Here is a 14295-nt window from a genome sequence, read left to right as displayed (position 1 = left end):
TCTTCTTGATCGTAATAACATTTGGGTCTTTAGTATGAGTTTTGAAAGAAGGAAGTAGTATGTGGAGTTAAAAATAAGATAATATTCAGCACAGGCTTGCCAAAGGGTAGATGTTATATGATTATGTTAGAATTTTCTTTGGTAATTTAATTTTTTAGATTTAAGAAATGCCAGAGATATAACCTGGGAAAAAGTAAAGCTGTTGATACCATACCAGAAGGGATGTTTGCAGTTGAATTGGAAGGGAACTAAGACATTACCCAATGAGAAACTGATGACATGTAATGACGAAAGAAGATATGGAGCAAAAGTGAAGTTAGTGGGAATTCTTTCAATTAAAGTCTTGGCACAGAAACTAAAAAAAGTCAAAGTTGTATCTGCTGATGATAGAAAATTGGAAGAAAATATGAAAGTATGGGACATTTTGTCTTGTGTAGGCGACTGTGAGGAATGGAGTTACAGTAGTCAAATACTACTCACAAAGACATGGAGTTACATGTTAACAGCAAGGCTCTGGTAGAAGTTGGGAACTCACTGGTTGCAAAAAAACCTGAAACGGTTACAGACCTGCCTTCAGTAGTTGTTCCAGGATGGCAATACTATTCATGTTATTTCCAGTGCCTGAAATAGTCTTTGTTACAGAGGAATCCCACTAATAGACATTGAAGATTGACAGCTCTTTTCCTTGTTCCCTTTTATGTAACTGAGGACTAGAAAATGTGTGTTTTCAGTCACACTCCTTTATCTGAACAGCCACAGTTTCTTTTGTGTTTTTTAGGTTCTGTTTTCTAGACTTCTTGTACTTTTTTGCTGGATTCACTGTTTGATCTGTTAAACAAGGCACTGGTGAAATGTCATCTTTAATATTGTATGTAGTACTAGCGCTCAAGGAAGGAAAATAGAACTGGAAGCGGTGTAGTAGAAGAGTTAAAAGAGTTGAGAGTCTATATTAGAAGCATAATTCAAAAAGGATTTTAAAATTGAAAGCTTAGGGAAGATGATTCTTTGTAAGTTTGTCATGCTGGGTGGACTGTTTAGCAGAAAGGGATCGTGTGGGCTGTAGCACTGAATTTGTCTCAGTGTCTTGGGAATCCTTTCCAGTCTTGTATTTCTGTGAATGAGAGAATGCAGTTATGGCGACTAAATGCAAGATTATCATATCTTAATTCTGATATCTTTAAGCATCTTTTTTCGTGTCAGAATTTTTAAAGGATTTGATAGTTCAGGTATTCTAGTTTTTGATGTCTGCAGATTGTAAAGCACACATTGCTTCTGCGTCATATGTCAACAACAACTGAGCGCTCTCTGGCAGCATTGCTGGTGACTGAAAAGGAAGTTTCAGCAAGTAGGAAAGTATCTGAGTAGACAGTGATATTTGAATCCTAACAGAGGTACAGTGCACAGCTCCCTGGCAGAAGAGGGAAGGTGAAAATCCTAGAATTAGTTTCCTTTGGCTTACTCATGTGAAGGATACTAAAGCTCCTGATGTCCCTTACCTCTGGAGCTTGTACATTTCAGTCATATATGTAGGGGCCAAAGTTTGAAACTTAACAGCAAGAAAAGTTGTCTCCCTTTTTCTTTAAAGGATGTAGATATCTGAGGGACCAATTTGAAAATAAGCAATAGACTGTTCAGCAGCAATTAGCTGTTCAGATTCATTCAGTCTCATCTTAGAACTTGATAAGAAAAGTTGGTGAGAATTGTGGGGAATAAAACACTTGTTTTCTCCCCTCCCCTTTACTCCCCTACCCAACTGTAGTGTTCTTTTGAGTGCTGTAAGTGGAGAAGACACTCAGGATCGTACTGACCGACTGCTTTTGACACCTTGGGTTAAATTTCTGTGGGAATCGTATAGACAATGTTTGGATCTTCTCCGAAATAATTCTCGAGTGGAACGCCTGTACCATGATATTGCGCAGCAAGGTAAGTGGAAAAGATGGAAACTTGATGAGATCTAGGACTTCTATACTGCATCCTGTAAAACTAGAAAATTAAAGGTTATTTCTATTTGAATATTGCTTCAGAGTTGGAAGTACATTAATCTCCTAAGCATGGGTATGTACACACATATTATTCTTAAAATTACAGAGGTTCCTTAAAATTACTGAGGTTTCTGGACACGGATCTTTTCTTGTAACAGAACCTGCACATACTGAGAATATGAGAATTACTCATGCTGTCTTTATTTTTTCTAACTTACTGATCAAAATTAATAGTGTTTTCACTTTGTTATCCTGAATGGCTAATGTGTCTTCAATTAACGTATTCTATGTCAGCTAACATCAAAAACTAGTGTACACAAAAGGGTACTGTAAAATTACGATGTGCTATCAATTTTGACAGATGTAACTTAGCAAAATATAATGCAGAAGGTAATAGGAAAAAGTCTAGTCCAATTCTTTCTGGCAATATTCTGCAAAAATTTATGTTATAAGAATGAATGCTTATGTGTTAATCTTTTCTTAAGGGTGTGAGATGATCAGAAAAATGTTTTCCTTTGTATGTATAACTTAGGGCTCTGTATTTTTGAAAGAGAGTCTCTTAGATTTTTAATTCAGATTGTGCAAGTACATTAGGAAAGATGACTGTCAGATGAGTTCTAGGTGCTTTAGTGTATTTGCACTTAGTTGAAAGTAAAAGCTAGAATCACTGCTTAAATTAGAACATTTTTAAAGAGACCCAAAGTATTCCCTTTGCTCCTTAAGCTTAATTATGTAGAAGCATCTTCATTTTTTGAGGTCAAGATGGAAGTGTTCTGTGTTGTCACTTATTCACTATGTGTGACAGATTGCATCTTGTTTGATGTGGTTTTGGACTGTAAATGAAGATTCTTTAAACGTACTGGTTTACTTATTTGAATGCCATTTAGAACTACCATGAAGTCACCATTAGTGAGCATTCTTAATTTACATCATTCATTTTTGCAGCTTTTAAGTTCTGCCTGCAGTACACTCGTAAAGCTGAGTTCCGTAAACTCTGTGATAACCTGCGAATGCATTTGGGGCAGATCCAGCGTCATCATAACCAAAGCACAGCAATCAACCTCAACAATCCTGACAGTCAGTCAATGCACTTGGAGACCAGGCTTGTGCAACTTGACAGTGCTATTAGCATGGAGCTGTGGCAGGTATGCAGCAGGGCTCCTGTAATGACACTGTAGTCTACAGCTTTTCCAGAGTCTGTTCCACGCAGATCATGTTTCATGGTATATACTCCAAGGTAAAGACAGGATAATAGCTAAAGAATGAAGTTTTAGTGTCTAGAATGTGGTACTATATGCGTACTGAATACTTAGTCTAATGTTGCTGCATAGCATTTCAAACCAAGCTTCTGCTGGTAGTAGTAAATGGTAAAGTAGCTGAAGTCACTTAGAGTTGTGAAAGTGAGAAGTTAATGATGACACCTTCACCTCTACCATCTTCAATTCTCATGAAGACCTTCTACTGGGAGGTGATTGGTAAACATTAAAGCCTGCTATTAGGCTGGGGCTCCAGCATTGCTGGTTGAATTATGTTAGTGTCTAGCCAGTGAGGGCACTCCAAAGCAAGTTTTTCAAAGAGTTGCTTTGGTTTTCCAACCTTTCTAATGTCAAATTCCTTAAAAAGCCAGGGTTGTCATTTTTGGTTTTGTGAATTAGGAGAATGTGTTGTTTCCTTTTTAGGTATGTAAGCAATTACATGTAAGGCATTTCCAAGATAATATGTATTTTTAGGGAAACTATATCCATTTTTGATCACAAAAACTATTTTTATGAAAAACGGTAAAACCAGTAAATAGTATAATCAGTATAACAGTAAAATAGTAGAGTTTTTATAATTCTGGTTTAGGGGGGGTTTTTTCCCCCTTGGTTTGTAGCTTGAAAATCTGAAAGAAACCAGTTTGCAAAAAACTACATGAACTAATCATTAACCACTAAATTCTAAGCAGATAGTTAATGGATTTGCAGTATGTCCAAATTTCTTTATTAAGAAAGAAGTATTTCATTTCATGTAGCTGGCGAAACTGAAGATCGTATCTCCCAGTGTTATTAAATATATTATACTCTTATAACCTTCAGTGAATGTATATTTTTCCCTTTTTTGGGGCTTGCAAAAAACTTCCTAAAAGTAGTGTGTTTGGTTTTTTTAGGAAGCTTTCAAAGCAGTGGAGGATATTCATGGGCTTTTTGCACTGTCTAAGAAACCACCCAAACCACAACTGATGGCAAATTACTATCACAAAGTTTCAACTGTCTTCTGGAAATCAGGCAATGCTCTTTTTCATGCATCCACACTTCACCGACTTTATCACTTATCAAGAGAAATGCGAAAGAATCTCACACAAGAGGAGATGCAGAGGTGGGAAAGATACTTAATGTGATCTTAGATTCTATTTTTAACTCTGTATGTCCAAAAATAAACTTAATTGTACCCCAAAAGAAGCAGCTGACATGTATGGCTATGAGCAGCTCTGCTTAAAGTGGCCAGTACTAATTGCCTCAAAAGAAACCTAGAGCAAGAAGAATATTTTACAAAGCTACAGTGTAAATAATGTAAACATCAGGATCACTCTAGTTAAGTTTCCTTCTCTGTTATTGACTGGGAAGCTAAGCAAGTTGATAAGTATCTGTGGTTTGCTTCCTTTTTCTCTTCCGAGTGGTGATATTTACTTCACAAGATTTCATTATAACTATTATAAACTTTTCCTTAATACATAAAAGTCTGTGTAGCCAAATGGCTTTTAAATTTTTTGGTAATAAGTATGATACTGGCAAGGCTTTTGAGGCATGCAGAATCATTGACTGCATTAACCTCTGAAGTTCATGTACAGGCGCTTATAGAATCAGAATCTGGTGGGAATAAACACTCTATGGAAATTCTTATATTCATGTTCATCTGGGTACTAAGGTAAAAATTTAAATATTTAATGTCATTTGTATTGTTAGATCAAAAAGTACACCTGGCTTGCACAGTAAATTTTAAAAATCAATGCTATCAAAATAATTGGTATGGATTTGCAGCTCAAATAGCTTGAAAAGGTGCTGCTTTCTGCTGTTTTCATTATTTTATAGGATTTTGATATTTACAGAGGCAGCTTAAGTTTCTTAGCATTCCTCTGTGTGTGTGTATATAAATCTAAATACACACATACCTAAGTAATGAAAAAATATTATCAGGCTTCCCCCTGGTTACTGAAGAACACTGCATTCTGTACTTTCATTGTGCAGCTGGCATCTTTTCTGTTATTGCTGGTATTTTTACACAGTTTTGCATCATGAATGTTACTCATTCCTACTCTTGAATTGGTATGTATATGAAAAGGAATTAATTAGTGTTCTGCAGTTCATCTTTTGTGGTTATACTTTGTCAACAGGATGTCTACTCGAGTCCTTTTGGCCACTCTGTCAATTCCTATAACTCCTGAGAGAACTGATATTGCTCGCCTTCTGGATATGGATGGCATCATTGTTGAGAAACAGCGACGTCTGGCAACCCTGTTGGGTCTTCAGGCCCCACCTACACGTGGCAGTCTCATTAATGATATGGTAGGCAGTGGTGTTTAGACAAGTGGCTTTTAAACACTGAGTGCTCTTTCTGGACTATTTTCATTCTAAAGCACTGTACTTGTTATGGGACACAGTTTAAAAGTTAAAATGGCTATATGTTTAATTGTATGACTTAGGGTATAGTGTAAAAATTTCAGATTTACAAGAAGGACTGTTTGGAAATGGCAGCAATAACGGGAGGCCTGAATGCTTGTATGCACTAAAGAGTCAGATTCAATATTGTCCTTTATGTCACGTAAACAGCAAATGTTGTTTTGAAACTGAGAGGTCTGAAAAGGGTTGTGAGCTAGAACTTTGGGGTTTTTCCCCTACTCTAAGGTGAGTAATTAACTGAACCAAGTACTTATTTTTCTGTTTTAAATGTATTTTGGATAACCATAGGTCAGATAACAACTAGTGGGCTGTAAGGACCTAAGTGGTTATGAAAACTTCCTTGTGTTTGATTTGAAGGGAGGTTAGGTTTACCTATCTTCACACCTTCCCAGATATTCATAAACAAATTAGGCATTCATTCATTGGTAGGTATTTTCAGAGGATCTGTGAATTTCTTGCAGTCATTTGCATGCATGCCTAAAACTTTCATTCAATGTTCATTTTACATTTTGCGTTAATTCTTCTGGTACCTCTCCAGTTTGCCTTAAACCCACAATTTAAAGCTTCAGAAGTTTACTCATGAACTGAGATGTGTGGTTTTAGTTTGGATGTGGACCTACCTGTGTATAGTAGGACTTGTGTCTTAGAAATGGCTAATAAGTTGAGGGTGGTACTCTATTCTAAATATTTATCTTGTTTATATGGGTTTTGTCTACTATTCCACTTTTAAATACAGTTAAGTGGTGTAGTGTAGAGTTACTGTCACTGCAATTAAGAATGCTGTAATAAAGAGTAATTAGGCTTCTGTATTAAAAGGTACATGTGGTGCCTGTTTAACTTATTGAATATAAAATTCTTATAGCATAACGATTTGTTAGTATTATATTTATTTTAAGATCTTTGGATTTTTTTGTTGACTGTAGGTAAGGTTCAACGTAGTGCAATATGTTGTTCCAGAAGTGAAAGAACTTTACAATTGGCTTGAAGTAGACTTTCATCCGCTCAAGTTATGTAGCCGTGTCAGCAAGGTAAGTTTTGTAGCTCTGTTTGTATGTAGCAACAGGTATTGACTAATAGTCTGTTATTTGAGTATTGATTTGTGGTAAATACCAACTAGCTGCTTCTGTTGCCAGAATTTTCAATGATAGGCTTTATTTGGTCAAATTCCATTACAATGACAAATACATAGCATCTGATACACATAGTACACCAGGTTATTGAAATAGAATGAAAATTCATTCAGGTCTCTAGGGTGCTATTCAGAGGGCCCCTATTAAGGTGCAGAGTTTTGGGAACATATCAGAAGGTCTTGTGGGTGTGGAGATGATACTGAGTTTAAAGGTGCAGAAATGAGAAAACTGTGTGTGCACATGTGCATATGCATACAAGTGGGTTGTGTGGGAAGTGGAAAAATATATCAATGATTGTTTTTACTGTTAAAATGTAGAGTATTGGGAGGTAAAATAATGTGAGAGCTGTTGATTAGGTTAATGAAAATTCTGCAATTGATGAAGCACATCATGTTCTTTTTCTTTGATGGTGGGAACAAAGATATTTGAGGTGCTAAAAAGAACTTGAAGGTAAATTAGCAGTGCGGTAAATGTTGCCAGTACTGTCAGTCGCCTTCATACAAAAAATGTTAGCTATCCATTATAAATAAAAGTGTTCTCATTAAAAGATACACTTCAATAAAACTCTGTAGTATCTGGACGGAAGTGCTGTTGTTTCATGAGCTGTAAACTGAAAGTATGTAAGAGCCATGCTTTGTACTTCAATGCTGAAATTTTTAAAGGTTGATGCAGGTAGAGTAACGTTTCAGAATTTTTATAGGTTCTGAACTGGGTGAAAGACCAAGCTGAAAAGGAACCTGAACTGCAGCTGTATGTTCCTCACCTGCAAAACAATACCATTCTTCGCCTTCTGCAGCAGGTATGAGTAAAGAAAATATATGTTCCTAAGTATACATAAGTTAGAAAATGCTCTGGAAGAACATGAAGTTGGAAACTTCCATGCCAAAGTAAATGTTATCCATCAAATAGAAGACCATCATGATTTTAAAATAATTTTTTCCAGTATATAACCTGTATCTTCAGGTTTGTATATCATTTAGGTACAGCTGTAGTAGCTATACTTAATAGTGGTTGCATACAGTGGCGTGATCTCTTGCCTAAATTTTCTTCATTATGGATATATGATGTCTTATTTAAGGTAATTCATCGTTTCTTAAAACTTTTTGTTGGAGTAAGGTCTGGGTGGAGGTTTTGGGTTTTTGTGTCTAGGTGTTTTATAAAATGCACATTTCATTGACCTGCTTTCGTTACAAGTGACAAGCAGTGTTATTTCTGATGTGCAAAAGGAACAGTTGAAGGCTAATTAGCAGCATAGCTTTAAGTAGTTACTGCTGCCAGTCTCCTTCATACAAAGAAGCCATTCAGGAACGGCATTTAATCTCAGGTTAAGACTGAATACAGTACAGACATAAAATCCTGAAACTGTATTTGTAATTATATTAATAAGTATACATTCATTTATTGGTGGTTTAGTAAGTTAGCTTTAGAGCCCATACAACAACTTTTATTTCTGATCTCTTTTTAATGAGGAAAAATACCTAATGTTTCTGTTCACATACAGGTGGCCCAGATTTATCAAAGCATTGAATTTTCTCGTCTGGCTACCCTGGTTCCTTTTGTTGATGCTTTCCAGCTGGAACGTAGTATCGTTGACGCAGCCAGACATTGTGACTTACAAGTAAGTGTTGTGAAGAGACTTCTGTGAAATGATGTATGGATTCATGTGTATTACCTTGGATAAAAACTAACTCGTTGACATTGAACCCAGGGAAGACAATTGATTCTGACAGATGGAGATAAACTAGAGTAAAAGATGCATGTGACAATATATTAAGAACTGACAATTGTTTGGATTCTGGTGTGTATTTTTTATTTAGGTCAACCACCATTAATGTAAGTCCAATAGAAGTAAAAGTTGAAATTAAATTCACTGAAACTTGCCCTGTGAGCCAGAGTCATTTAGTCCAGCATATCCTGAAGGAAGTCTAACAAACAGGGTTGCGAATTTCTGACTATGCTGAATTAGTTGTGCAAGACTAAAGAGCTAGCAGTCACTGATGTTGGTTTTTATGCAACCAAGTGACTGAAGTAAAACACCAGTGCCTGAGATGCGCACTGATGTCTGAGATGTTTCAGCTGCTGTTGAAGATCGCATTGTTGGTAAAGTTGTCTGTATTGAAAGAACAACTGCCTGTAGTGAAATGTTTAAGCTGGTGATGAGATGCAAGTAGTTTTTAGCTGAGGTTGCTTAGTATTATCCATTTAGGTTTTTAGTTGAGAATGCCAGTAATTACCCATTTAGGTTTTTAGATAAAGCTGACTTAATTCATTTAGGTTAACACACGATGTTAGCTTATATTTTAGATGAGTTGAAATAGTCTGCCTTAAAGTCAGGATTCTTGTTCCGTGTATTGCTAATGTGGAGGAACAGGCAAGAATGATTTGTCCTGCAGTGCTTATTTCATAGAATCATTGATAGTTCAGCCTCTTCCAGTGATTGATTTTTTTAATTTTTTTTTCATAAACTGTGGAAATCAAACAAACTTTTGTTCACAGTGCTATTTTTCTTCCACTAATTTGACATTTCTCATCGTGTGGTATAGCTAAAACTTCTTAAAGTAATTTCTGCTTAGAGCTTCTGTTGACTCATATTGGTCATAGGCAGAGCAACAGAGAAATTGTTTAATAAATGACACAATCCTTTTCCTTCCTTTTTTTTTTTTTTTTGCAAAGGTTCGCCTTGATCATACTACCCGGACACTGAGTTTTGGCTCAGATTTGAATTACAGTACCAGAGAAGATGCACCACTAGGCCCTCAACTACAAAGCATGCCTTCTGAGCAAATTAGAAATCAATTGACTGCTATGTCCTCAGCTCTGGCTAAGGCTCTTGCAGTCATTAAGCCTCCTCACTTACTGGTAAGTCATTTTAAGTCTTCTGAAAACATTGACAAATTCTGACATTTCCCCCATGTGCATTGTGTGATATTTATATGTTGCCCTTTTGCAGGCTTTTGTTATTTTTTTTTGCCTTTTGTTATTTTTTTGCTTGTCTGATCAAGTGCTCCTTCCAGTAGTTTGTTCTCAGTGCGGTGGTAATCAATATTGTTATTGCTGTCCCCTCCCTTCAGAACAAATAATTGATCCTTGAGGTGTTAATATATACAAATGTAGTGTAGCATTAATGTATTTATTAATGACAAAGTATCCTTCTGCATCTGTTACTTACTTACCTGTTCTAATAGATCTAAATTTTCTGGTTTAGCAAGACAAGCTTGTTTTGAAATTGTGGGATCATACTTGAAGGAGTTACTTGGTTTACCTTTCCTTGACATAGGAAAGGCATTGAGCTATCTAATGATTAATTTAATGTGACATTGCAAGGATTTGAGTAGGCAGCAATTGGTGCATTTGTATGTTTGTTTATTTTCAGAAGTGTGTTGCTCTGTTTTTCACAGCATTGTGGTAACAATCTCTGATCTAATTTGGCAGTAGTGATGGGCTGCATTTATATACTTGTGGATTGAGTAGAAATCTAAACTAGTAACTTGACACTTTATACCAAATCTTACATTTTAATTAATGTGTTTTCTCAGATTAGATGTACCTTTTCATTTAATTTTTTTCCAGCCTGGTGGTAGTCAGCTATTTATGCTTGTGAAGAAGAATAAGTCATTCTTAAATGCACCTAACCAGTTAGTGTTTGGTCGTAACTAAAATCACGTCAAAATGTTCACAAAAGGCCTGAGTTTAAATTGCCAGTCTTGCATATATCAGGGTTAGGATATACCAAATAATAACTTACCCATAGGTGGGCCTACAGAGCTAGGATTTGTTGAAAATTTTGCATGCATTTTTGAAAATCCAAGAGCCTGCTTTCTTTGTTCTTCCTGGAGAAACTGCTGTTGTGAAGAACCTGGAATGTAACTTCATAGTGGAATCTAAAAACACGAACAAAAGATCCCCCCAGCTCAAGAACTGACCTGTCCTTGTCACTCCCTGTCCTCCTCACTGGGGCTGTTGGCTTCGAGGTCGGACTCACCGATGAGCTCACATTTCAGGTTCTCCAGAGCCCTGTAGGAGCAAGGTGTAAATCAGTCTCGGATTTCCAGCATGCTTTGGTTGTGGCAAGTTAAACCTTCACTTCTCTTAAAAGAGCAGTGGTAATTTTTTCTTTTGCTTTATGTTTATGAAAGATTTCATAGCAAACATATCAAATAATTTTTTGCATATGGAAAAAAGGCTGATAGCAAGATATCCATGTTAGATTCTTTATACAGGTTGAAATACTAAGTAATATTCTTAAAATAGAAACACACAAAGTAGGACTGTATCATGACACCTAACTTAACATTACTTTGAACATATATTAGCTGTTTTATAGCATTTAAGATAAAAATATTTCCATGTAGGTTTTCCCCTAAAAAGATTTTATTAGTGATTGGTATTAGATGGATTGTTGGTTTGAAAGAAAAAACATGCTTTATCTGTACATTCATAGATAGAAATGGCAAATAGTCTTATACTTGACATGTTAGTGCAATTAGCTGAATAAGATATAAATGCTAGTAATTATGCTTGTAAAATTGGAGGACAGTATCAAGGTTAATATCGATCTGTCTGGTTAGAGAAGCTACAGAACAAGTTGAGACCCTTTTTTCCTTCGCTATTTAGATCAAAACTCACCTTTTTCAGGTGCTTAAAAATTTTAATTTCTGTCAAATTTGTTATAGTTCACAAAATCATTAAATTCATCTAAAGCTGTTAATTTTTGTGTTTCTGGCACCTCCATTGAGCTTTAAATGCTTGCAGATCTGCAACAAAGTATGGATTTTTGTTGAATGCCCTAGAAGTGACAGATTACTAAAAATACCTCTAAGCCAGCTCACATTTCAAGAGCAGCATAACTGAAGGAGTGTAGTGAGCTTATTGGGCTGCAGTGTTTTGCTGCTTGTTGGACTGATTAAAATAGGCAGCTCCCTGACCTGGCACAATTATAACTCTTCATGTGTACAGCATGAATCTCTACAAAGAACTGTTTATGTACTCTGGAGGAGAATGGTGAGGTGGTTAGAAGGATGCTTAAAGAATGTTAGAGAATAGGCTATATGCTAGTGTGTAGAAGTCTAGTGCTTTTTATTATTTAATTAAAGTGGTATTATATGCAATGTTTATACCTAAATTGTTGAGAGACAATAATCAGGTTTTTATCATCTCACAGATAGCGCTTTGTGTCAGTTAGGATACTTTTCTCTTATGTTAGTGTGTTTGAAAAAAACCAAAACTTTACAGACAAGGGAGCTTTGGTGAAATACAGTACATGTGGTGCTATACTTGCTAACACTTGCAGAGACAAATAGGATTGGCCCCTTACCCCTATTTCATGTCACTAGCATGTGGGTGTGCAATATTTTTGGACAGAGAAAAGCATGCAACTATCATACTTAAAATGTGTTGCAGAATGTTGTCTTTTACAGACAACTTTTTCCATTTACATGTGGTTCTAGTCAGTTGATACTACCTTGCATGCCACTGGGATGAGTGATTAGACTTGCCATTAAAGTTGTATTTCCATGCAGTTGGCAAGTTTGGAGAATAAAACTAACCTTGAGTTTTCTTTGAGAAACATTTGCTATGCTTTTTGCCTTCTTAAAGAGACGATACTTACATCATAGTCCTATCCTTAATTTAAATTTAGCAAGAGAAGGAAGAACAACATCAGCTGGCAGTCACTGCCTTCCTAAAAAATTCAAGGAAGGAGCATCAGCGTATTCTTGCACGTCGTCAAACTATAGAGGAAAGAAAAGAGCGCCTTGAAAGTTTAAACATACAGCGTGAAAAAGAAGAACTGGAACAACGTGAAGCAGAATTACAAAAAGTCCGGAAAGCTGAAGAAGAGAGACTGCGCCAGGAGGCAAAGGAAAGAGAGAAGGAGCGTATCCTGCAAGAGCATGAGCAAATCAAAAAGAAGACTGTTCGTGAGCGCTTGGAGCAGATTAAGAAGACTGAACTGGGAGCCAAAGCATTTAAAGACATTGATATTGAGGTAGACAACTTATTATTGAAGTTTTGAGTTATTTTTTATGCTTTTGGTGTTACATTGCTAGGCTGCCTGAATTTCATGTTCTTTACTAGTTTTATACTGTAACTGGTCTTATAAACAGCCTCTCTTAAAAATGAGACAGTTTGACACTTAAATATTTCATTGGCTCAACAGTGTAAGTAAACCTTAATTCTGAGTTTGGATAGGACCTTTTTCACCTGGACTAATTAAGTGCAGCTGTTTGGTTCCTTCTTCCCCACCTTGTTGCTTGAACAGTATCTGAAACACAATATGGACCTGCAGGTCCAAATTTGTACTACCTGGACAGTGTCTCAATTGAAAATCAAGATACAAATGCTTTAGAGAGTTTTTTAAAAATAAAATACAAGTTATCCAGAAGAGATGAAAAGACAGTGAGAATGTTTGTTTCTGAAGCAAATTAGCTTAAAAATTAAGGGGAGAACTGCAGAGAAGCTTAAATAAATAAATAAACCACATTTGTAACAAAAAAATGTTTGCTTTGTTTTGTATTGATCACTTTACTTGGTTGTAGGATCTTGAAGAATTGGATCCTGACTTTATTATGGCTAAACAAGTTGAACAGCTTGAAAAAGAAAAGAAGGAACTTCAAGAACGCCTGAAGAACCAGGAGAAAAAGGTACAAAGTAGGGGGGGGTACAAAACCACATCCATACAATGCCTTAGTGAGTATGAACTCCTGTGTTGATGATACATATATATATACACACACATATATAATACTGGTGTTGAAAATGTTATTGTATGAAACTAAAGATGAATGTGTTAAAAACCAACTGAGTTTCTAGTATCAGTATACAAATCTGTTCTAATTAATAGAGTTGATTTGAAAACGGACCCTTAAGCTGTGTGTGAACTGAGTCTTAGTTGGCAAGACTTGTAATTGGAAAATGTTCAGAAAAGATTAAATGCTCACAGAAGGTGAGGCCATTACAGAGAAGCTAAATTTAATTAGTTGTAATAGTCATCACTGAAACGGAGGAAATTCCACTGCTAGAGCCCTTTTAAGATGGCAGAATAGGATCTCCCTGAAACTTGAGTGACTATAAAAGTGTGAGGAACATGTTGTTGTAGTAAATAGAAATATATAACCTGGGCAAGGTGAAATCACCGAGGGCTTCTGACAGTATTGAAGAATGAAACAGAGGTTATAGGATACAGTTGGTAATTCAGTTCACTTGAAACTGGCTTGATGCTAGGAAGTGGCAAGTTACTTAAAAGATCCTTACTGGAACCTTTTTATGCTGCAGGTTTGTAAGCCTGATGCTCATACTGGGAAAAGTAGCAGAAGATTAAACAGTAGAATTAGTAGTCACCTGGGTAAATGTGATCTACCTGGAAAGGTCAGCACAGCTTCTATAAAAGAATTGTAAGCCAAGGCTTCCTCTTGGAGTTCTCTGAAGCTGCCAGAACAAACATATGAGTAAGGGTGGTCTGGTTGGTGTAACTAAGTTGTATTTTCCAAAAAGCTTTTTAGAGTTCTTCACCAAAGAAAACTTAGCAGC

At 36.1% G+C, this 14295-nt stretch overlaps 1 protein-coding gene and 1 non-coding gene across 2 annotated transcripts in view; both read left to right on the top strand.

Annotated features, from left to right (window-relative positions):
- Positions 1 to 14295, top strand: part of EIF3A (eukaryotic translation initiation factor 3 subunit A) — a 35855-nt gene that overhangs the window by 5847 nt on the left and 15713 nt on the right. The window contains exons 4-13 of the mRNA XM_049810206.1: positions 1760 to 1923; positions 2928 to 3127; positions 4129 to 4337; positions 5353 to 5524; positions 6562 to 6666; positions 7469 to 7567; positions 8270 to 8386; positions 9442 to 9627; positions 12407 to 12754; positions 13305 to 13409. Coding sequence (XP_049666163.1) covers positions 1760 to 1923; positions 2928 to 3127; positions 4129 to 4337; positions 5353 to 5524; positions 6562 to 6666; positions 7469 to 7567; positions 8270 to 8386; positions 9442 to 9627; positions 12407 to 12754; positions 13305 to 13409 — 1705 coding nt within the window. The remainder of the gene's footprint in view (positions 1 to 1759; positions 1924 to 2927; positions 3128 to 4128; positions 4338 to 5352; positions 5525 to 6561; positions 6667 to 7468; positions 7568 to 8269; positions 8387 to 9441; positions 9628 to 12406; positions 12755 to 13304; positions 13410 to 14295) is intronic.
- On the top strand, positions 7930 to 8062 carry LOC126043263 (small nucleolar RNA SNORA19). Its single transcript, XR_007507383.1, has one exon. It is a non-coding gene; the product is annotated as a small nucleolar RNA SNORA19 (small nucleolar RNA).

This window comes from Accipiter gentilis, chromosome 9 (assembly GCF_929443795.1).
Source record: "Accipiter gentilis chromosome 9, bAccGen1.1, whole genome shotgun sequence".
Taxonomy (NCBI): domain Eukaryota; kingdom Metazoa; phylum Chordata; class Aves; order Accipitriformes; family Accipitridae; genus Astur; species Astur gentilis.
The sequence above is the reverse complement of the archived record's forward strand: the minus strand, read 5'-3'. Positions and strand labels throughout refer to the sequence as shown.